Below are 22,426 nucleotides of genomic sequence, written 5' to 3' on the forward strand. Positions count from 1 at the left end.
ACGCATTTTCTCTGTCTTCTTTGACTCTAATTTTCTCCCCTTCTGAGACTCTCGTTAATGTTATGTTAGACCTTTTGATCCTTAATACTCTCTGTTCTACTTTTTAAAATCTTTTTTTCTCTCTTCTTTGGATTGGATGCGTTCTCTTGGTGTGTCTTTAAATTCACTGACAATTAGCTCTGTCATATCCATGCTGATGTTAAGCCCAGCTGATGCATTTCTAACAATTCCATATAATTCTTTTTAAAACTTCCTTGGGATTTCCTGTCTTTTCATTATAAGCCTATTTTCCTTTACCTAGTTGGGTATTGTTACAGTAGCTGTTTTTTAAAGTCCTTCTCTGATAATTCCAACATCTGGGTCATCTCTGGGTTTGCTAAATAAGTTTGAGTTGTATCCCAAATTTCATGACTGTTATGCTGTGGCAACTCTGGATTATATTACATTCCTTTGATGGGTGTTAATGTTTTTGTTTTAGCTGATAATGAGTTTGGTTAAATTCAAATTGCAACCTTTGTCTGCCCTGCAGTGGCAGCAGCTCAAATTTCAGCCTTCTCAGCAAGCCTATTTGAGTCTTCCTTACACACACAGCTCAGACATCAACCAAAGACCTGTGAAAAGTTTACACACAGAACATGAAACTACCCTTCTCTGGCTCTCTCTTTTCTGGAGTTCTCCCCTCACTTTGGCTGCTATGGCCACCGTGGGCTGTATCCTCTGATTTCTATCAGAACTGCAGGTTTGTGCAGGATCTGGATTTAAAAAAAAAAAAAAACTGCAGGTGACTCACACCATAATGCATCCATTGCACAAAGCTTCTAATTTTCAACTCTCATCTAAAATCTGCCTGTCTTTGTTCACTCTTCAGAACCTTCAGAGAATTCATTTGTTGGTTTAGGGGTGGGGATTGTACTCTGTCTAGATTTTATAGCTATTACCTGCAGAAGAGTTAGTCTTAGGAATTTACTTTACCTTATTCCCCAACCTCAAATTTTATACCCAGCCAAACTACCAATTAAGTGTACAGATAAAGCCATTTTCAAATAGTCAATGTCTCAAAAAAATTATGTCCTAACTCCATTTGGGGAGAAGATACTGGAGGATGTCCTTTACAAAAAAATGAGGTTTTTGAACCAAATAAACAAATACAGGGATTCAGGAGATCCAACACAGGAAAGAATCAATCAAAGGAATCCTGAGGATTAGAGTAATGGGGACAGCTGCTAGAAAACACTTAATCCTGGTTGTTCAGTGCAGATCAAAAGTCTTCAGGAAATATTGCTTCAGGAAGACAAACTTAAAATGGATAATGTATTTGAAGATTCTGAAAAGAGATTTACATAATTAGGGAAGCATTTGGATTTGAATTACTGGTAAGTACATAGAAAAACCGACCAACAAACAAAATTATTTTGCTCTAGGGAGAACAAAATGTACAGGAAAAGACGAAGTAACCATAGTATACTATATAGTTTAAGCTATGAATAGATTTTACATAGTCATGATGTAAATCCTGAATGGTGATCTAGTTAAAATTTTGATATAAATACATCTAGAGGATGGTGGTACTGGGAAAATAGTTGGGAGGGAGGATTTTTTAAAAAGAGCCAAATTAGTGGTTCTCAACTGATGGTGTCTTGACCTTCCATAGGACGTTTGGCAATATCTGGATACATTCTTGCTTTTCACGCTTGGGGGTGGAGATTATCGCTGGCAGGTAGAATTCAGGGACACTGCTAAACATCCTACAATGCACACCCACAACAAAGAATTAATTGGTCCAAAATCACCATAGAGCCACATTTCACAAACTCTGAGCCAAGTCATCCTTTTCTATCACAGTGTGTCAGCAGATAATATCGAAAATGTAAATATCAAGTAGCAAAAATAGGTGTTCAGAGATGGAGTGATAGATATAAAATTAAATAGATGAAGGCTCAGAGTGAGAAGTAAGGCTGGGTGGTGGGGTTTCATCATGACAATCCTTGTGGAACTCTTTGTTTCTGTAAACTCTGTGTATGTGTATGTACAACTTAGATATTTTAAATAACGATTTAAGTGGAAGAAGAGAATTATTTACAAAGGAAGGCAGGTATGCCCATTCTTCACAGAAATTCCCTGGACTGTGGCTGATGATAGGGTTGGGTTCTTGTCATCTACCTGGATGTGGCTGTGATTCACTCACTCTGTAAATGTCTCCATGTCTGTATGTAAGGGTGATGCATGGACAGGCAGATTACTCTTTTTTTGGAGTTATCTGGATCCATGATTTCTCAACAGTTTCTCTCTACTCCAAGGCAGTTATCCCCAGGAGCTTCAGTACTTACCTGAGCCTTCTATAAATCTGGCAAGTGATCAAGCCATACCTTCCCCTGGTGGCAGCATTCCAGAATTGCAGGTCCAGGTTTTTTGACGGGCACCGAAACCCCATGGAAGCTCAAGATGCCAACCTGAGCATATGAGGAAACAGCAAGCATTTCACCTATTCTGCAGTTTCTGTCACCACATGAGCAATTTCTGGCATCTGTTTTAAGGACTGTAGCTGGTTCCAAAGTCTCATTGCAGGTTAAACTGATTTTAGGTTTGTTTAAAGGCTGGGAAATTCTAAAGATCCTAAAGCTCCTTTTTTCCTCTGTCCCTGCTGAACTGGGTAGGGAAATGTAACTGAAGTATCCAGTCCTGCCTTGTTGCATGCTGGTCTTGTCAATTAATTTCACGTTGAGTTGAGTTGCCAGCCATGTGCCTTTGCCCCACTCTTCCCATAGAAGTGTTGATGGGCATCGGGGCACACTCCGTTGGCATCCTTGTGCCTTGTTGTCAAAGTACTCACCTTCACACGGGGAGCAGGTGCACAAAAACCCAAAGCCACACAACGCACAGCTTTGTCCTTGGTATGTTTCTTACTTTTGGGGAAGGACATCATCCAAAGCTTGTTTATTTTGCAGAATAGGATGAGAACTTAAGACCAGCATGGTCGACGGGAGGTTGGCGCATCCTCTTTGGTTGGGGCTGGCTCTGAGGCAGCAAGGAGTAGGTGCTGCCACTTCATGTGGCTGCGCAGCTTCTGTCCAGAAAATGGAGTCACACTTCCTCTTCACCAGGAAAGGGAAAGGCAGCTGGGAGCATGGGCTCCATCCTTTGTGTGCCCAGCCTAGGGAGGACTCCAGTAACCCCTAGGACTCACTGTGCTATGACTCGCACAAGGCAGAGATGCCTCCTCTAAAGGCAGAAGACAGTGACATGGACCCATCCTGGAGGACACCCTTTTCCTACAGACAGGTTCCCCCAGCTCCTGGACAGAGGAGGGAGGAGCAGGGAAGGGAGGGACAGGATCTGTATCCAGAGGCCTCACAGACAGCTGGGTCCAGTGGCAGAAACTTGGGGGTGGGGGCGCTGGCAGAGGCAGGAAAGACAATCTCTTCTCAGGGACCCACATTACATGCCCCACTTAGCCCTGCTAAAGGGGACAGTTTCAATAGGACCTCTGTGGGGTGAAGAAGGGCAGAAGCTCTGTTACAAGCATGAGCGCGGGAGGGCTGTGGCCTCCAGCCTGCACTGCCCACTCCCTCCCAGGGCTGCGGCAGTCATTTTCCAATGACAATGCCTCTGAGTTCCCACTCACAACACCCCTTCCCCCAGGACCTTTAAGATGCCCCAGCCACCGACATTGGCCCCGGGTTTGCTAACAGCAGCAGCATCTGGGGGCTGTGGCCTTTGCATGCCAGAGCTGCCTTTGCCATCTCTGCAGGTCTGGGTGGACTGTGGCCCCAGGGTCTGCTCCTCCAGTCCCTGCTTCCCAGCTTCCCTTTAAGACCAGTCACTCCTGGGTCACCTGCTGGCCAAGACACCTCCTCCCTCCCCATCTCAAGCCTGGTACACTATATGTAATTGCAGGGGATGGGAGACGGGAACAGTCCCTAAGATCCCACAGGAGCAGCTGTGGCCAGGCTCCTGGGTAAGTAGGCACAGCTATGGTTTGTCACTTGAGTTCTTAGTCCATTTGGGCTGCCGCAACAGAATACACAGATCAGGTGGCTTAAACAACACTTATTTCTCCCAGCTCGGGAGACCAGAAGTCCAAGATCATGGCACTGGCCGGCAAACTGGTTTGCAGAAAGCCATCTTCTCTTCACAGGACAGAAAGGGCAAAGGGTTGCTCCAGGGCCCCTTTTATAAGGGCACTAATCCCATTCACGAAGGCTCCACCTCATGATGTAATCACTTCCCAGAGTCCCCGCCTCCCAACCCCATCACACTGGTGGTGAGGGTTTCAACACAGGGACTGGGGGGACATAGACATGCAGCCACTGCAAGTCCCCAGCTTCAAGTCGTGGCCAGCAGGGTGGGCTGAGTCAGGGCTGAAAGACAGGGCGAGGGGGCAGGGGAGCTGAGGAAAGCTGACCCAAAGGCTACACCAATGCTGAAGACTCAGAGCGACATGCCAGCTGGCCATGCTCTGAGCTCCTGCAAGGAAGAGTGCAGAGCTCCGTGCTGGGAGCCCCTCCTCAATGGGATAAACGGGACTTGGGGCCATTTTTGCTCTGAGGCCAATAGCCAGTGTCCCCACACTGGGCCCCTGGGGGAGGTCGTGGGACCAAGAGCCAAGGCTGTGGCCCAATCAGTGTCTGCTCACATCGGGCAGCGCTGGAGACCTGTGCTACTGCATGGGCAACAGCTGGTGCTACAGGGGCAGGTGAGCCTCAGTGGGCAGCAGACAGAGATGCACTGTGGCTGAGAGCTGCAATAGAACAGTCCTCAGGGTGGTAACCAAGAAGGCCAGGCAAGGCACAGGCCTGGTGACCGAGCACTGCAGGTGGGTAGCTTCAACCAGACAGGGACTCTCCCACAGCTCTGGAGGCCCGAAGTTTGAGATCAAGGTGGCAATAGCATGGGTTCCCTCTAAGGCTGTGAGGGAAAATCTTCCAGGCCTCTCCCATAGGAGCTGACGGTTTCCTGGCAACCTTTAGCATCTCAAAGCATCACCCTGATCTCAGCCTGATCTCAGCCTTCATGGTGCCTTCTCCCTGTGTGCATATCTCTATATCCAGACTCCCCCGACTCTCTTTTGAGACAGGGTCTCACTCTGTTGCCCAGACTGGAGTGCAGTAGCACAATCACGGCTCATTGCAGTCTCGACCTCCAGAGCTTAGGTGATCCTCCTGCCTCAGCCTCCCAAGTAGCTGGGACCACAGGCACACACCAGTACACCTGGCTAACTTGTATTTTTTTTGTAGAAATGGGGTCTCACTATGTTGCCCAGGCTGGTCTGAAACTCGTGCTTGAGCAACCCGCCCACCTTAACCTCCCAGAGTGCTGTGATTACAAGTGTGAGCCGCCACACCTGGCCCAAATTTCCCCTTTTCATAAGAACACTAGTCACCTGGGTTAGGCTCACCCTAATGGCCCCTTTTTAACCTGACTGTATCTGCAAAGACCCTCTTTCCAAGTAATGTCATATTTTGAGATACTGGGGGTTAGGACTCCAGCATATAAATTTTGGCAGGACACAGTTCAGTCCAGAACAAGTGTCTGGGGACACACAGATGATGCACCAGTAGGCAGGGCAGGGCAGGGGTCAGACTCTGCCCCGCCCCAGGACTTAGCCCTGATGGCGGCTTTAGGGGAAGCTGGAAGGATGGGATGTGGGGAGGGGTGCTGAGCATTCTGTCGGGAAAGGTCAGTGTGGGCGAAAGGTTGGGATAGGTCCTCTGTGCTCAGCTGAGGGGGACAGGGCAGGTGTGTGCCCAGCAGCACGTGGGCACCATCCACCCCCATGAGCCCTGGTGCCCTGTGGTGTTCCCAGTAGGCAGGCTCTCATTGCCCGAGGTCAGAGCTGGGCACAGTCTGTCAGTGCGGCCAGGTTCTCACCAAGGGGTCTTCCTGTCCTGGGCCTGTATGATAGAGGTTCCTGTGGCACACTCTCACGACCTGTGCCCTCTCAGCAGAATCTAAACCACACCCTGGAGGGGTGCAAAGCAAATGTGCGTTGCAGGAGTTACTACCGGTCTGAGATCATTTGCAGAGCCTCTAAACACTCCAAAAAATCACAAGCCCCGCTCCTGCGGGTGCCTCCCAGCCCCAGCTGCTTTGGGGAAGTCGGCATTTTTAGTGCCTTGATGGTATTTAGAGTCTAATTACAAACGCGCGTCACTGGGACCACATGCTTGGTGCTGGAACTGGCTCTTCATTGATGGAAACGATGTGGTTTCTATATTAAGTGCGAGATTCGGAGCCACTTTCCTGGCTTTTGCAAGCCCAAGTTTGAGTTGGGGTCCCCCACAGGCCCCTCCAGACCTCATGTCCGTGTCTGTCCACTGGGCCTGCATCTAGGGTTCAGGGTAATGCGGAGTGGTGACAGACAGGGTGGCCGCCTGCCTCTGCCCCAGCACCCACATGACATTCCCCCATTCTGCCTCCTCCTCATGCTCAGAAAGGCTGTTGCAGGCCCCTCGCAGACATCCCTCTCCCTCTGCAGGAGAAAGATTCTGGGCACAAGGTGAATGTTTTTTGAGATCTGAGCTCTGACACAGGAGACTGGCCTGGGAAGCTTAGATTGATACAGGGCTCACCAGTCACCTGCGGCTCCCCTAGGAAATAGAAATCAGTTTCATGAATGTCACCCAGGCTGATTTTGAGACCAGCAATGTGCAGAGTTCAATCTGTCCCTTCCCAAAATTCTAAACGCAGATGGCATCAAAGGCAGTGATAGCAGTTTTCTGTTTTCACTGGTGGCTGGCAAGAGCCACAAATCCAATGCCCCCTCAAGCTGAAGAGGTGACATCAGGGCCCAGGAGGCTGGGGCGGGTGGGCACAGCAGCACTCACAGCCCCAGCTAACAGCAGGGGAGGATGCCGCATGCAAGTGGGAGGCCCAGCTCCCCAAGTGCGAGGGTTCTGATTTTTCAATGAAAACTGAAATTCTAGACTTTTTATACAAAGGTCTTATACTCTTTAAATTGTGACAGCTAAGTTAAAACTGACTGAGGCACTGTGTGGGTGGGATTTGACCCTTGGTAATCGCTGGATGGGGACCAAAGGGAACATCCTAGGATGTGTGTGGATGCTTTGAGGCCCTGTCGGCACTACCTCCCTGCCCCCAAGAGCTTGCCAGGGCAGGAAGCCATGCTGTTTACTGAGGACACCCCAATAGAGAGGCAGGCATCCTGCCCACGGGCACCCAGCAAGCAGTAAGGCCCGCACAGGCTCTGGACCCAATAATACGCTGATTCTGGAGGGGTGCAGGCCCACCAGGACCAGGGCTCACCGGATACCATCCCTCCATGAAGGGGGAGGGAGGGCCCTCCAAGTGGAGCTGGTACTGCAGGGGAGCTCGTACAAAGCAACTTTGTTTGGAAGTGGCTCAGGACCCTGGAAGACCTGGGCGAGACAGATTCCGGAGGTCAGAAGGCCATCAGGTGCCCAACAACTGATTCCAAATCTAGCTCCACCCCTGCAAGCCCTGTATGCCTCTTTGTCATCAGCGTTCAGAGAAGGCCAAGTGATATTTCCAGGGCCCATGCGAGCCTCATTTCCTCTGAGCTCTCCTGAGCAGGTCCTGCCATTTGCTGCAGTCTGCTGAGGGCAGCAGGTCTACAAGGGGTACAGGGGATGGAATCAGGAACTGGGGAGCTCTGCTGATTAAGAGTTAGGTGGGAACAGCAGCTTCTGCAGACTCAGATACGAGACATCACATCTGGGAAGCCAGCCTGCCCCTGTGCAGGAGCAGCTCTGGCTAGGGCAGCATGACTGTGTGGAGGTGCCACCAGAACATGCACCCAGGCTGTCGGCTACAGACAAGGAAGGTGCTGGGGCCACCAAGGTCCTTGGCCCCAGAGCCAAGCTTCCTGAGAATCCCCCATGAGTGGCTCATTCCCTGAGAGGCCCTTTGGTCCTTTGTCTCCCCTGCCCAGAAAAGAGTAATGTCAGTCTCTGACACTTCTGAGGAAAAGGGCTCCTCCAGCCCCTTGACCCTTCCAAGGCACAGGAACAAACTTCTTCTCCCAAAGTGGCCAAGGGCCAGCTCTGGCCAAGATCACAGAAGGACAGCATCCAGCCACCACAAATGAACCACAGGAGATTCTGGAGGATGAGGATTCTAGGGAGTGAGCCCAAGGCCGTGATGGTTAGTAGGCTGCAGTTGGAGGCCACATCCCCAGCCCCTCCCTGCCTAAGCGGCCGGGCTGTTAAAGTCCCCATCAGCCCAATGAGCCCTCAGGAGGCCCCAACTTGAGCCTGGCTTCTCCAGTGACTGGCAGCCCATCCCTGTGCCAGTCCCGTAGTCTCCCCAAGCATCAGATCCAGAGAATGCCCCACAGCGGGTGGCAGGAGCAGGCAGGCAGTAATATGCACTTTCTTGGCTGGAGCCCCCTCAAGGCCTGGCACTGGGGGCCCGCCCAGAGCAGGAAAGCTGGTCCCAGCCCATCTCAAGGTGGGGCCAAGTCCTCCCCTCTCTCCCCACAGTGTTGCAAGGGAAGACCCCTGGGGATCTAGTGGCCAGGCAACTGGGGGCTCCCTACTGCCAGGTCTTCTCACCAAGGCCTCACACACTGGCTTCGTGGCTCCTGAGCCTGGGCAGCCTGCCTCCTCCATCTCAGTTTGAGACCCCAGTGTCTCGGTGCCCCCGACGTGTGTTTGGCACCTCATACCCACAGCTGCTCGGGTCAGATGCCTCATCTCTGCATAGGGCCTCAGCACTCCCTGGCCCATAACCTCACCCTGGCATCCAAGGCCCTGCTCTCAGGCCTTGACCTTTTCTGCACCCCCGACCCCCTACCGCTTCCTTGCCCATTCCCACCCCATAACTCCGCCCACACTGCTCTTTCCTGGTGGGTCCAGGCCTCTGTTCAGTCTCCTTTTACTTGGCACCTTCTTAGGTGGTACTCAGCCACCTGAAGTTATGTGTTCACTTCTTTGTGTGTCGGCCAAAACTCCCTGATGAGGACGCAAACTTCCCACAGATGGAGGCAGAGACAGCTGAACTGCCTGCGCCTCATGGCTTTTAGTGGTATGGGGAACAGAAACACTGGAATGAGTGAATGAATGAATGAGCAACAGCCGCTACCCGGGTGTGCTGATGGGAGGGGAGAGAACCTGATAACGCGTGGCTGGTGTTCAGTTGCCTGTCTGTACCAGAGCAGCGAGGGTCCTGCAAGCTGAGGTCTGCCCTCCGAGAACTCCCAGCGCTGTCTTCCTCAATCTGGCTCCTTTACTTCCTAAATCCATCTGTTTTCCTAATTACATTCTGAGAACCTCGTGAAAGGAACAGCCCCCAGGAGTCACCTTGCAAAGACCACTGCCACTGTAGGTGGGCCTCTCTCCCAAGGCCCCACTAGGATGGTCCTGCTCCCAAGACTGTATCTTCAGGACAGTGCGGGTGACCAGCTGTCCAGTGGACCCAGGACACTGGATACTCACTGCTGAAACTGGGCAGGTCTGAGTACATGGGAATGAGCCGGTCCCACAGCAGAGACTGCAGAGCAGCTGGAGCAGGGACTGCCCTGGCCCCACTGAGTCCTCCCTGGGCTCCTCGCAGCTCTGCCTGGAGGAGCTCTGCAGCCGTCTCGTAGGTGACCGAAACTGGCACATCCTGGGCCTGTCAACAGTATGGGGAGCCGGGTGGTACCTGCTTCTATCCAGCTCTTACAGGGGTGTTGGATTTGTGAAAATCCACCAAGCAGCACACAGGCTTTAAGTTTTCTGTCTGTGGGTATACCAGATGTTTAGTTTTTGAAGAATCCATAGCAGGAGGATATGCGTACAGCACAGTGTGACTGGTGAGGGGCATGACGTCTTGGCTGTTGTTTACGATCAGGGTGCTTTTCTTTGTTTGAAGGTGGCGTGTGAAGCAGCTGTAAACTTCCCCTTCGGGGCTTCCCCCTCCCTGCTGCCACCTAGAGACAGCTGCCTTTGGGCTGCGCTCCCATTCAGGAGCTGCTGGGATGAAGGTGCCAGAGGCCCCCTGTGGAGCTCAGTTCCATGGGCGGGGTGAGGCCGGGAACTTTTCACAGCAACATTTGAAAACCACTAAGTGTTATTCCTGCAGTAGCCAGGGTGGGCAGTGTCGGCCCAGACGCCCACCCAGTTCCAGTCTCCATCACTCGGGTTTTCCTCTGGGAGTGGCGTGGGGCTGGGAGGCAGAGGCCAAAGCCATCTGCTGCTGAGCGTTACTCAGGGAGGTGAGAAGAGCAGAGAGGCCGGGGGATGGCACCCTGAGTCCGTTCCTACTTCCGTGCCAGGTGCATTTGCCATGGTGAGGACAAACAGGGCGGGAGGTAACCGGCTCCTAAAGGGACCAAGAGCTCCTCAACTGCAGGGCAGTGGCCATAGCATGGCAGCCTTGGGGGTCCCCAGCCTGGCACTCACCGTCCCAGGAGCACTGGGGCAGCTAGCTGTCCAGACCAGCACAGGGACAGGGCCCCCACTCTGCGAGCGCCCTGCCGGGCCAGGCTTTTCTGCCTTCCCAGACCTCTGGAGCGGGAGAGAGGGAGGGAGGGAGTGGGAGGAAAGGGGCCGCGTCAGCGTGATGTGCGTTCCCAGAATATATGAGAAGAGAAGCAATTAAGCGCCACGTTTCCTCCTCCTGTGAGGATGCAAAGCCTGGCACTGCAGCCCAGCCCTGGAACTCGCCTGTCAGGCTCTTCACATGCAGTCTCTTGGTGGCCGTGAAAATTGCCCCAGGCCTGTAAAAGTAAGCACCTAAGGATGCTCAGGTTAAATAGGAATCAGCCCTTCCTCCGCAGCAGCTGTGGAGGACTCAGCAGAGAGCTGCAGTGTCAGAGGAAGGCCTCCCCCAGCCTCCTAAGCTACAGTTAAGTGACCTCCACAGTCACAGCAGCATTCATTCTGGTTTCCCCAAAAGCACCTTTGCTTCCAAAAAGATGATGGTCTCACTCCCTTCGCTTCCCTGCATTCGCCCCCTTTTTAGGAGCCCACGTGTCTCTGCCTTGGGTGGGTGCCAGCTGTCTTCCTCTCCGCTGGCTCTCGCTGACGCCATCCTCCCCGCCTTCCCACAGGTGAACAATGAGAATGTTGTCAAAGTCGGCCACAGGCAGGTGGTGAACATGATCCGGCAGGGAGGGAATCACCTGGTCCTTAAGGTGGTCACAGTGACCAGGAATCTGGACCCCGACGACACCGCCAGGAAGAAAGGTACATGCCCCACATTGCCCAGCTCCAGCCTGGGGCCCTACCAGGGGTGGGTGGGGGCGGGCAGGACAGCTGGGGGGCAGTGGGCCCTCTCTCCAGCCGATCCCACACTTCTGAGAGCCCAGGCACAGGGGCAAGGCTGGAATTTGCCGCCAGAGCCCATGACAATGACTTGGAGCTCACAGGCTGCCGGAACCATCCATGTCCCACCAGGAGTGCCCTTTTAGTCACTAGCAGGCGTCCCTTCCGCAGGCTTCTGCTGGCTTCCCACTCAGTGTCCCGTCCCCTCCCTCTCCCTCCCCAGGCCCACCCATGAAGGCCTGCACTGCAGTTCTGGGATATGGCAAGATCCTCCTGAGTACCTGTCCTTTCCCATCATAAGCACACCTGCACAACCCCTAACCACCGCAGCCAAACAGCCTGAGACCCACCTGCCAGCCACAGGGCCACCGCTGGCCTTATTCCCATATCTGGAAACATGGGCTGGGGTCTCACACGCATCTCTCCTCTGCCCTCCAGCTCCCCCGCCTCCAAAGCGGGCACCGACCACAGCCCTCACCCTGCGCTCCAAGTCCATGACCTCGGAGCTGGAGGAGCTCGGTAAGTCGCACACCCGGCCCAGCCCCGTACAGTCGCCATGCTGGTCCCTGAGCTGCCCTTTGCAAAGCACCAGGCTGTGCATGACCCCACGCTTGCTCGCTACCCCCTTCCTGCCTCTGTACCCAGACATGCGTCAGGAAATGTCCCTGCCTGCCCCGCGGCCCCACGTGTGCACCTCCCTCGGAGCCTCGCGGGGCGTTGTTGCTAGTCCTGCCTTTCCTCTTTTCTGTTTATCTAACATTGTTTTGTTTTGAATTTTTGGGCCTCTCACTAGTGGATAAAGGTAAGCAGCCCCACTGGGTCCCCAAAGCAGCTCCCCCTGCTGTCTAGGGCACCCCCACCGACATCCACCTCAGCCCAGGCCTCAGAGGCCTGTGTGAGCTGCTCCCCACGTGGCTCAGACCAGAAGGCTCCATCCTCCGGGGATCTGTGTAGATAGCATGGGCTTGGCAGAGCAGTCTGGTCTGCACAGCAGGCTTAGGGAACTCCCGGTACCTTTGTATAAGGTCTGCAAGCAACAGAGAGAGGCTCTGGCCCTCTGACTCCATCTTGTAGACTGGGGAAGGGCGACTAGCAGCCACGTGGGCCATGCAGGATCCTGTTCCGGGGAGTCACCATGGAGCCCAGGGACACCTTTGGAAAGAGGGTGGCTCTGAAACACACAGAGATGGCGCGTAGGTGGAAATGCTTGCTCCACTGGAGCACAAACTGGAGCTGGTGAAGGCAGCTTACATGGGCACAGAAATGAGCCCCCGTCCAAGGCCCACGGTCCAGTCCAGCTGGCCCGGGGGGTTGAGAGCCAAGCCCCCGCCGGTGCTGTCACTCACAGGCCCCGTCCTCCCTGCACTTGGCACAGGTAGCTTTCCCGAGAGGGGTCTAGCAAGTGCTGCCACAGCAGTGAAGCAGCAGTCATCCTTCCTCGGCCCAGGGTGCTGAGGCCGGCCAGGCCGCCTCTCACGAGGTTCTGGGGCTAGAGTCTGAGGACAGGCATGAGGCCTCAGTCCAAAACAGCAGCCCTGCAGTGGCGCTGCCCCACCCACCCAGAACCAGTAGTGCCCCGCGTGCCCCAGCCTCACAGGCGACGGAGGAGGTGACCAGCCTCCAGGCCCTCTCCACAGAGGCCTGTCCTGGGGCTCCCCAGAGGGACAAGCCCAGCAGCTCTCATCTTTCCAAGGGGTGCTCCTGCGAGCTCAGCTCAGTCAAGAAACAAAAGAATGAGGCAGGAAAGGCCACAGGTGTGCTCTAAAGGCTGGCCTCGCCACCTCTGCTCATGTCTGCTCTGAGAACTCCTCCCCCACTTTGGCAGGGTGCTGAGGAAGAAGGAAAGCCCCCCTTCCACTGCCAGGCAGTAGGTTAACGAGCAGGGCAGACAGGACAGAGTTGTGCGGGCAGCCAAGGCTGGGGGAAAGCCACTCCATGGAGCGCAGCCTGCGTTTGCAGCGTTCCAGACAGCCCCTGCCTGCCGCCCCATTGCCGGCCCAGCCTGCTCCTAAGGCGCCCTGAGCTGACAAGGCCCGAGTGTAGGCTGCGGGCGGGCGCTGCATCCTGGTGGCTCATGGCGCTCCCCTTTCTGTTTGCAAGCCTCGGTCCGGAAGAAGAAGGGTAAGGGAGGCCCAGTGTCTGTCTCAGCCCCCTGCCCATCACCACCCCCCCCCACCCCCCCCCACCCCCACCCCCCGTGGAACAGAAACCTCCTTTGTGACGCCGTGAAGTCTCAAATGTGTTGCAAAGCCTTGTGTTGTCTTCTCCTGCCGGGTCCTGCCCAAGGAGCCCCGCCCTGGAACACATCTGTCTGTTCTTTCTGCTTGGCTTCTCCTGTCTGTGATTCCCCAGCGTGTCCTGTGTTCACATCGTCATGACCGTGAAGCTGGCCAGACCCCTGTTTGGTCTCAGCTGGGCCTGCCTCAGCTGCCTCAGCTGGCCAGACCCCTGTTTGGTCTCAGCTGGGCCTGCCTCAGCTGCCTCAGCTGGGTGGCCTCCAAGCTCTGTGAGGCCTCCCAGGGCCCTGAGTCACATGGGGCTGCCTGGATGGGGGGTTGCAGACGAGCAGAGCCTCTGGCTGTATTCCTGACCCTCAGGACCCCTTTGTGGTGGGCAGGAACTGCCTCCCTTTAAGGCCCGGAAATCACCCATTCCCCAAGAGGCTGCCCTGTGGGGCACTAGAGGGAGAAGGGAGCAGTGTGAGCCCTTTGGCTACACCTCCCCACCCAGGGCTGGTGTGGAGTGGGAGACTGGCGGTCACTGTGGCTGTGGGCAGCCGGACCGCAGGCCCCAGATAGACTCAGGTCCCCCCTTTCACAGCAGCAAGCACATCGGGGGGTATTGCTTGCCTGCTGCTGGACACAGCTCCCCCAACAATTAAAAGCAGCACTCCCAGCTTTTAATTAATCCCTTGGAGTTGGAAGGAGCCTAGCACCTGGCCAGAGGCACTGGCCCTAAGGCACGTCTTAAGTGTGTCCCAATCATGTTAGATGAGAATGGGTGAAGTGGGCACAGAACCACCACTGCCTCCTCCCCTGGCTGTCCCTGCCCACCGCCCCGACCTGTGTCATCCCAGCGGCTTCTCTGCAGCAGCCCCGGGCTTGCACCAGCATCCTACAGCTGCCCAGAAAACTCCCAGCGGGCTTTCTAGGCCCCATTGCTGTGCCGAGGATGTGGTGGACGCCCAGGGTACAGAATACCCTTCTTTCTATGTCATCCAATTACGTTTCTGTGTGAACACCCCTTCAATCCAAGGCCAAACCCCAGCTCACAGGAATGGCCCTCTATTCATCACCTACCTGAGGAAGACGCCCCACCATGGGTGCCCAGGGACCCAGTTGCCAGAATAGCGTGGGACAACAAAAGTCCCTTGTCAGGGAGAACAGTTAGGGACTCAGGTGGCTGAGCCGCTGTGGGCGCCTGTGGCCTGCTGGGACCTGGCCCCATCCACACCGCCCTCCTCCCCCAGGGTGGCATCAGAAGATAAGAGTCACAGCCTGCACGGCCAGGCAGAGCCCACGCAGAGCACAGGCAGGAGCCCCAGAGAGAAGATCCACCTCCTGTCTGAGCAAGAGAAACTGGCTACAAATTTGAGCTTAAATGCCCCAGAGCCTCAACCCCAGATCTAACAGGGGGCAAGGGTGTGGGCAGAAGACCCCAAAGAGACCAGCAGCCGTGGCCCAGCCTGGTCACACTGGGGGATCCAGCTGGGGACTGAAGACACTGAGGGTTGCTGACAGCCCCTGCCTCCAGGGCCATGAGGGCATGCCATGGTGCACATGCGAAGTGCGGGGCACATAGTGGATGCGCAGCAAATGCTCCAGGCCCCTCGTGCTGCCTCCACCCGTCTCTGGGAGGACTGGCCTCACCTCGGAAAAAGCACTCGTCACACTGCAGAAAGGCCGTGTGGAACAAAAGTCAGGCCTTTACAGTTGTATTGGGTTGAAAAGTGACCCCCAAAGTTCTGTGAATGGGACCTTATTTGGAAATAGGATCCTTGCAGATCTAATCAAGATGAGGTCATGCTGGACTCGGGTGGGCCCTAAATCCAGTGGCGTGTCCTTGTAAAGAAGGAAGGAACAAGCCAAGAAACACCGTGGATTTCATCCTCCCCAGACCCCTGAAGGAGCCTGACCTTGGACTTCCGGCCTCCAGAACTGTGCAGGGATACCTTTCCATTGTTTTAAGCCCCACGTGCGTGGTCATTTATCTTAACATCCCTGGCAAAGCACCTCAAATCCCAGGTCTGTCCCTGCTAGCTTTACCCTGCTTAGTGATCCCAGGTTTTCAGTTCTCCATCTGTAAAATCCTTGTTTAGTCTTTAAGTGTTCTCTGAGCACCTGCCCTAGTCCCCAGACCCTGTGCTGGGCTCAGGAAGAAGCCGGCTGTCAGGCAGGATTTGGGGTGGGGCCTCTGCCCCCAGGCACATGAAGGGGACTGTGGCCTTCACCCTACCAGGCACCTATGGCTGTACCTTCAGACTCTAGCCCTTGGAAGGTGTGTGACTCAGAGCCTGCAGGCCAGGACCAGTCCACCAGGGTCCAAGCACACCCTTCCCACCCTGAACTGCCTCTTTGAAGATTAAACCAAGAGGCCGGCCAACTGGCAACAGCCGCTGCTTCTAACACACGTGGCTTCTGTCCTCTAACATCTGGCGCTGCAGATGTGTGTGTTTTCCTTTTGGAAATGGAGTGACATTTGTACTCTCTCACCCAAGTGGCACTGCAACTCCAGAGAAGTAGACAGACCACTTCAAGCTCACATAAGGGGAGAGAGCAGTGGTTGAGAACCGACAGGGTCCCTGGATCATGCCAGAGGATATGAAGCAGACCATGAATCAGGTCCCAGGAAAGCTGAAGAGATGGAGCAGCCCCATGCAGCCCTCCACAGGTCTGGTCTGCTGCCTTCCCCCAGAAGGTTCTGAAGAGTCGATAGGGAAACAGCTGGGCACTCTGCCCCTCAATGGGGCTGGCTCCCAGGCTCTGGGCCTATTGTGTGGCCACAGGCAAAGGAACTCGCTGGACAGTGGACCTAGCGTCGCTTCAGTGCAGGGCCCATTTTCCAGGAGACTCGGCCACCAGGTGCCTGTGTGGTCCTGGGCCTCCCAGCCTCAGCATGGACGCTAGGGTCGTGTCACTCCTTGATTTGGTGACTCCCTTGTGATTCACCAAGGATGCAGAGCAGTGGCAAGATTTCTCTAGCACGGGGCACGCTGCTTCCTGCCCCCTATCAATCAGGGGAACCTGCACTGAAGTCAGCCCGTGGTCCAGAGTCAGCTCATGGGCTGGGGGGCTCTGGTAACAGGCAGGGCAGGCAGGTGACAAACCTACCTCCCCTCCCTTTTCCCTGTGCCTGGTCAGCATCACGTGTCTAGTAGCAGAGAGAACACTCGCTTGCTCAGAGGGCTGAAATGCGGGTGACTGCTGGGGCGTCTTCATCAGCTCCCCACTGGAGTGTTTTGGGATTTCACAGTTTCAAATCTGTCTGAGGCTTGTTTTCTGTCACCGAACACTTCATTCGAAGACTGCCAGGGGCCGGATTCGCTAATCCCCTTCATCCGGAGTCCCTGAATAAAGACCTAGTTCTGAGCTTTTATAAATTAAGCATAATCCTTAGGAGCCTAGAATGAGAAGCAGGAATCTCAGTCCTGTGGCTTTTCTGAAAAGTCTCCATATCCTGGTAAACAAGATCTCCAAGATAGGGACTGAGCAAGTCAGGCCAGCACGCTCCCACTGGCCACGTCCCCAAGAGACAAGGGCCAGGAGGGACCCGCACCCCTGTGGGGGGCCAATGCAGGGTTTTCCTTTTTCATTTGAATAAAGGAATGCTAGCTCCTGACTCTACCACCCCAACACGCCCAGCTGCTCTCACATGTTCTGGTTCAAAAGAACATTTGCTTTGGGGTTATTAGGAAGGGAAAGGTTTAAAACAGAGACCAGATGTCCACAGGCAAGGTGACCACAGTTTCAGGGATGCACCTTCAATGACATGACCAGCCCCACCCTCTGATGTGGTGACTGTGATGATGGGTAGGGTGCCCCCACCCCCGCCTCGTGGTTCTCCTGGACGAGGCAGAGCATGCCAATGGTGACCCCAACCATTTCCAAACAAACGTTCTGCAGCCGTTGCCCACCAGGGCCCAGGGCTGGGCAGCGCATCACATGGCAGGCACAAGGCTCGGGGGACCCCAACGCCAGCCCCAGCTCCTGCCTGGTCCCATGGTTTGCCCCCATATGGCCTTACGCATCTCAGACCTGAAATGTTTTCCCTTCGACAATCCCTTTACTACAGCCAGCTTCTCATTAGGATGAGAAACAAGATGATCAGCCTAGAACTTCCACCTGATTCAGGGACGGCTGTCATTATTGACCAGAACACCTTTCCTTCACCCTGGGCACACAGTTACAGGAGGTGTATTTAGCAAGATGCCTGCCGCAGGCCGTGAGGTCCTAAAATGGCAGCCTGCAGCCTGTTCATTTTGGGAATGTGAGAATTCGAGGCGGTGCCCCGGGAAGGCCGGGCAGCAGACCCTCAGTGTGCAGTGGATGGAAATGAACCAGCCTTATCAGCTGTGGGGTTTGTTAATACATAAAAAACAGACACATGGCTTCTGGAAGGGCCCAGTTGGAAACAGGAGCTTCTTGAAGATTTGGCTCATTTAAATTGTAATCCCAGGAAAGCTGTTATGCCCTAGAGTCCCACCTTCCTTCATGTGCCCAGACATGGCCAACAGCACAGCGGAGCCTGGCCACAGCCTTCCCACACCCACCTGTGCCCAGGCCTTCCCCTGCAGGGCCTCGGCCCTCCTGCGTCTTCTGGGTCTGACACCTGTCAATGCGTCTTCTGGGTCTGACACCTGTCAATGTTCAACGCCGATGACTTTCCCTCACCTCCACTATTCAGCCCCAGCTGCCACCTTAGCCTCTGAGCTTACCATAGCCTGGAAGTCCGGCCAGGAGGGATGCGCAGGGGTTCCTGGCTCGGATGGGCCTTCCTGCATCTCCACAGGTGCAGGCCTGGGCACAGGCAGGTGGCAGCCAGGAAGGCACCCTTCCCTGTCTGCACCTGTGTACAGTATCAGGTGGGCTGGATTCTGCGGCTGCCCCCAGAGCTCGCCACCTGGAATGCTCCCGTGGGATGTTTTGTTGGGCTCCAGCTGCTCTTCCCCTAACTTGGTGGCATCCCTTCTGGGTCATGTTCACGGAGGTACATGCTGCTGCACCCCGCTCAGGCCTCACCCTCCACTGGGGTTAGAGGAGGGGCCCAGGCCAGCACTGTCAGGAAGCAGGTCCCGGGGTATCCCCACCCCGCAGTGCCCTGGCTCACCACAGTTGTGGGACATAACTCCTTGGTGCCGGAGACACATCTCAACCCCCGTTTCATTGGAGAAAAATACTCTGGGGGCCACCAGCGGCCACATCTCAGTTGAGGCAAAGAACAGCCACTGCCCAGCGCCCCCACTTCCAGGGATAGACCAAGCTGGAGTTGCACATCACAGCCGGCCAAAGGAGATCACCCAAGCATCACCTGGTCCCGAGTCAAGGGGGAGAAGCCCAGCTGATGGGCAAGGCCAGGGCAGAGAGGCCTGCACAGAAACCAATTCGACCCCAGCCATCCAAGGAGTCCCAGCCCAGCCCTGAGAGGGGAAAGACTCCTTGGAGGAGGCAAATTGCTGGGACCATGGCAGGTGGACCCAGCCCGTGCAGCCCAGGGAGATTGACAGGGACCCCAGCAAAGGGAATGTGAGATGAGGCAGCCATGCAGCACCTGCTGCAGCCGGAGGAGCTGGGCTGAGGAGGGCCTTGAACGCAGGTGAGGACAGCACGACTCTGGACTGGGGTCACGGGTCGCAGCCAGGATGTCCCCACTGCCAAGTGAGATGAGAATCGGGTGTTTCCTACCACGCCTGACCAGTTCCCTGAGGAGCAGATGCTTAGCATCCACTGGGGGAATGACAAGGCCCCCAAGGAGGCATCAGGCTCATCAAAGAGCCAGCGGGGCTTCTGGGTCCAGGAATCACAGGAGAGAGTGCGTGAGCAGCAGTGAGCCTGCAGGCCTGGTCAGCTGGACTTGGTCGTGAAGGGAGAGAGTGCTGTGGGGGGAGATTTGGCTACCCAGACACTATGGGGCAAGGGCTTTCTTGCTTTGCGTGAACACTTGGCATTTTGCTGACAACAGGAAATGTGGTCCAGGCCAGGGGTCGGCAAACACCTTCCTGAAGGGCCCCATGGTAAGTGTGCTGGGCGTGACAGCCATATGGCCTCTGCTGCACATTCTCCTGCCTTTTCTTCCCCCTCCTTGTTTGAAGACTAAAAGTGTATGGCTGGGTGTGGTGGCTCACACCTGTAATCCCAGCACTTTGGGAGGCCAAGGTGGGCATATCACTTGAGGTCAGGAGTCTGAGACCAGCCTGGCCAACATGGTGAAACCCCGTCTCTACTAAAAATACAAAAATTAGCTGGGCATGGTGGTGCTTGCCTGTAATCCCAGCTACTCAGGAGGCTGAGGCACGAGAATTGCTTGAACCCAGGAGGTGGAGGTTGCAGTGAGCCAAGCAGCCTGGGTGACAGTGAGACTCCATCTTAAAGAAAAAAAAAAATATATATAGACTGCCTTGAGGTTCTGGCCTGGTGGGGGCAGGACTGGCCCAAGGGTCTGGAACACAGGCCTGGAACCAGGCCCCTCATGCAGACTCTACCGTGAGAGTGTCCATAGGTGTCAGAGTTGTGTACGTCTCAGCTGCTCTGCAAGGTTGAGGGGCCATCACAGGGCGCCTGGCTCAGTGTCCCCAGCACACCCCCATTTCTTCTCCCCAAACTTCCTCTTGTGGGGACCTCTGTCCAGGCTCCTTTGTCAGGAGCCTGATGCCTTTGTGTTGGACAACCCCGATCCGTGCCGTGGCTCTGGGAGCTTTGCCCGTGGGTCAGCTCCCCGTGAGAAGCTGCCATGACAGGTAACTTCCGCCTCAGCTTGAAGAACAACTTGGAGATGGGGGCCTTCCTCCCCACACTCTGCTCAGCTCCGACTTGCATAATAGCCTCGTGGCTCAAAGTCTGGGCAAGGCCCTAGCATACACTTCATGGGAGCCACCAGACCCCAAGAGTGGGCTTAGGGTGGCCAGAGGCAGAATGTTCTAGATGGCCTGCTTCTCCCCAGGGAGTAAGGCCAGTGCTGTCTCAAGGGCTCAGAATGGGGTACACCCACCAGACACCGCATTGGCTTTGTCCCAACCCAGTGACATCTTAGAAGTACAGCTGGGGTCACCTTTTCCAGAATGCACATCGGGACTGGAAGACCAGCTCTCCAGGTCTCAGTGGCACAGGGCCCTTGCATTTAAACAGCCCTAGACACACCCTTATGCCTGATCCCAAACACCCTGAGATGAAGCTAAGGCGTCAGGAGAGCTCGGGGATGTGCTTCAGTTTTCAAGTAAAAAAAAAAAAAAAAAAAAAGTGCTGTAAATGTCCTCTTTAAAAAACTTTTGTTAATTGCTAAGGATCCCTTATAACTAAACTTTGGTTTTCTTTTTTTTAAAGGAAATGGGAAGGTTCTGCGTTGGGGAAAATAAAGAAAGACCTTCCCTCTGCAACACTTACTAACGCCTGGGGCTCTGAGCACCCTGGCCTCTGAAACACCCATACTGCCTTGGGTGGCAGGTCCTCATGTCTTGGCAATCACAGTTACAAAGGAACCATATGTCTGAGTCTCTTCAAAAAAAAAAAAAAAAAAACTTCAAAAAGTCAGTTTAGTTAACCCTCACAAGAATAAATCCCATTAGTAAGAATAAAGTGATTCCACTAAAGAAATGGCCCAAATGCCTGTAATCCCAGCACTTTGGGAGGCCAATGCCGGTGGATCACTTGAGGTCAGGAGTTCAAGATCAGCCTGGCCAACACGGTGAAGCTCCGTCTCTACTAAAAATACAAAAATTAGCTGGGCGTAGTGGCAGGTGCCTGTAATCCCAGCTATTCTCGAGGCTGACGCAAGAGAATTGCTTAAACCTGGGAGGCGGAGGTTGCAGTGAGCCAAGATTGCACCACTGCACTCCAGCCCTCCAGCCTGGGCAACAGAGCAAGAGACTGTCTCTAAAAAAAAAAAAAAAAAAAAAAAACCAGAAATGTCCCAAAAAGCTTCAGAGCCCTTGGGGGCTGGGCACTTATGAGGAGGTGGCCGAGCTGTGGAGGGTCTTCTATGTCCATGCCTCGTGCATGCCTCCAAGGGCAAGGTCTGGGGAAGGAGCCCATGCCCCAGTGGGAATGCATGTGGCAGAGGCACATGCATGCTCCTCACAGCAGCAACAAATGCCCCCTGCACAGTTTTGGATGTTGGAGTGGCTGCTGCACCTGTGCGCTTTCCTATCTACGCCAAGCTTCCCCGACTGGTGTTGCTGCTCCAATCCTCACGGTTCTATTGCAGATAAACCTGAGGAGATAGTCCCGGCCTCCAAGCCCTCCCGCGCTGCTGAGAACATGGCTGTGGAACCGAGAGTGGCGACCATCAAGCAGCGGCCCAGCAGCCGGTGCTTCCCGGCAGGCTCAGACATGAACGTGAGTGGCCGTACCTTGGGACCACGAGGGCGGGGGCCGACAGTGACCCAGGAAGTAGGTGGGCTGTCTCAGTAGCTGAGGTGCACATGCTCTCATGTCTGGTTCATGCTGTCCAGAGGTGGGGCCCAAATCTAAGTGGCCACAGGATGAAGAGCCGGGTCCGTGCAGACTCACAGTGGTGGGACAGAGCAGGCTGCATCCAAGCCCTGCCACTCCCTTACCACACTGACTGTCTCCGCTCACTGTGCCCTGAGCCTCGAAGGTGTCCTGACATACTTGGCTGAGGACCTGTGAGCACATGGATGTAATGGGCCTTGACACACTCTTCAGACAGAGGGGATCTTGCCTCCTCGTCCACCCAGAGCACAGAAATGCTCCGGTGTGGAAGAGGCCATCTGTCCCACATCCCACGTGGCAGTCCCCCACGCTCTCCGAGATCCTGGGCAACACTTGTCCTCAGAGCCAGAAGTGCCATGAAGGGCTTCAGTGTCTGCTGGGTGCAGTGGGTGCCTGGCTCAGAGCAGGCTGCCCATGCCATGGTCACCTTCCCTGGGCAGTCAGGAGGGCACACAGCTGGGAAAGGGCCTGGGGCAGAGGCTGCTGATTCCCCTGGGCACGTCCTGAACAAGGCGTGGCCTCCTGGACCCTTGGATT

General features: G+C 54.9%; 1 protein-coding gene across 2 annotated transcripts in view; it reads left to right on the forward strand.

Annotated features, from left to right (window-relative positions):
- SHANK2 (SH3 and multiple ankyrin repeat domains 2) overlaps positions 1-22,426 on the forward strand; it is a 669,064-nt gene that overhangs the window by 622,376 nt on the left and 24,262 nt on the right. For both annotated transcript variants that reach the window (XM_063670714.1, XM_054438629.2), the window contains 5 exons: positions 11,012-11,147; positions 11,664-11,744; positions 12,019-12,027; positions 13,326-13,346; positions 21,642-21,772. In XM_063670714.1, the coding sequence (XP_063526784.1) occupies positions 11,012-11,147; positions 11,664-11,744; positions 12,019-12,027; positions 13,326-13,346; positions 21,642-21,772 (378 nt within the window). The remainder of the gene's footprint in view (positions 1-11,011; positions 11,148-11,663; positions 11,745-12,018; positions 12,028-13,325; positions 13,347-21,641; positions 21,773-22,426) is intronic.

This window comes from Pongo pygmaeus, chromosome 9, assembly GCF_028885625.2.
Source record: "Pongo pygmaeus isolate AG05252 chromosome 9, NHGRI_mPonPyg2-v2.0_pri, whole genome shotgun sequence".
Classification (NCBI taxonomy): Eukaryota; Metazoa; Chordata; class Mammalia; order Primates; family Hominidae; genus Pongo; species Pongo pygmaeus.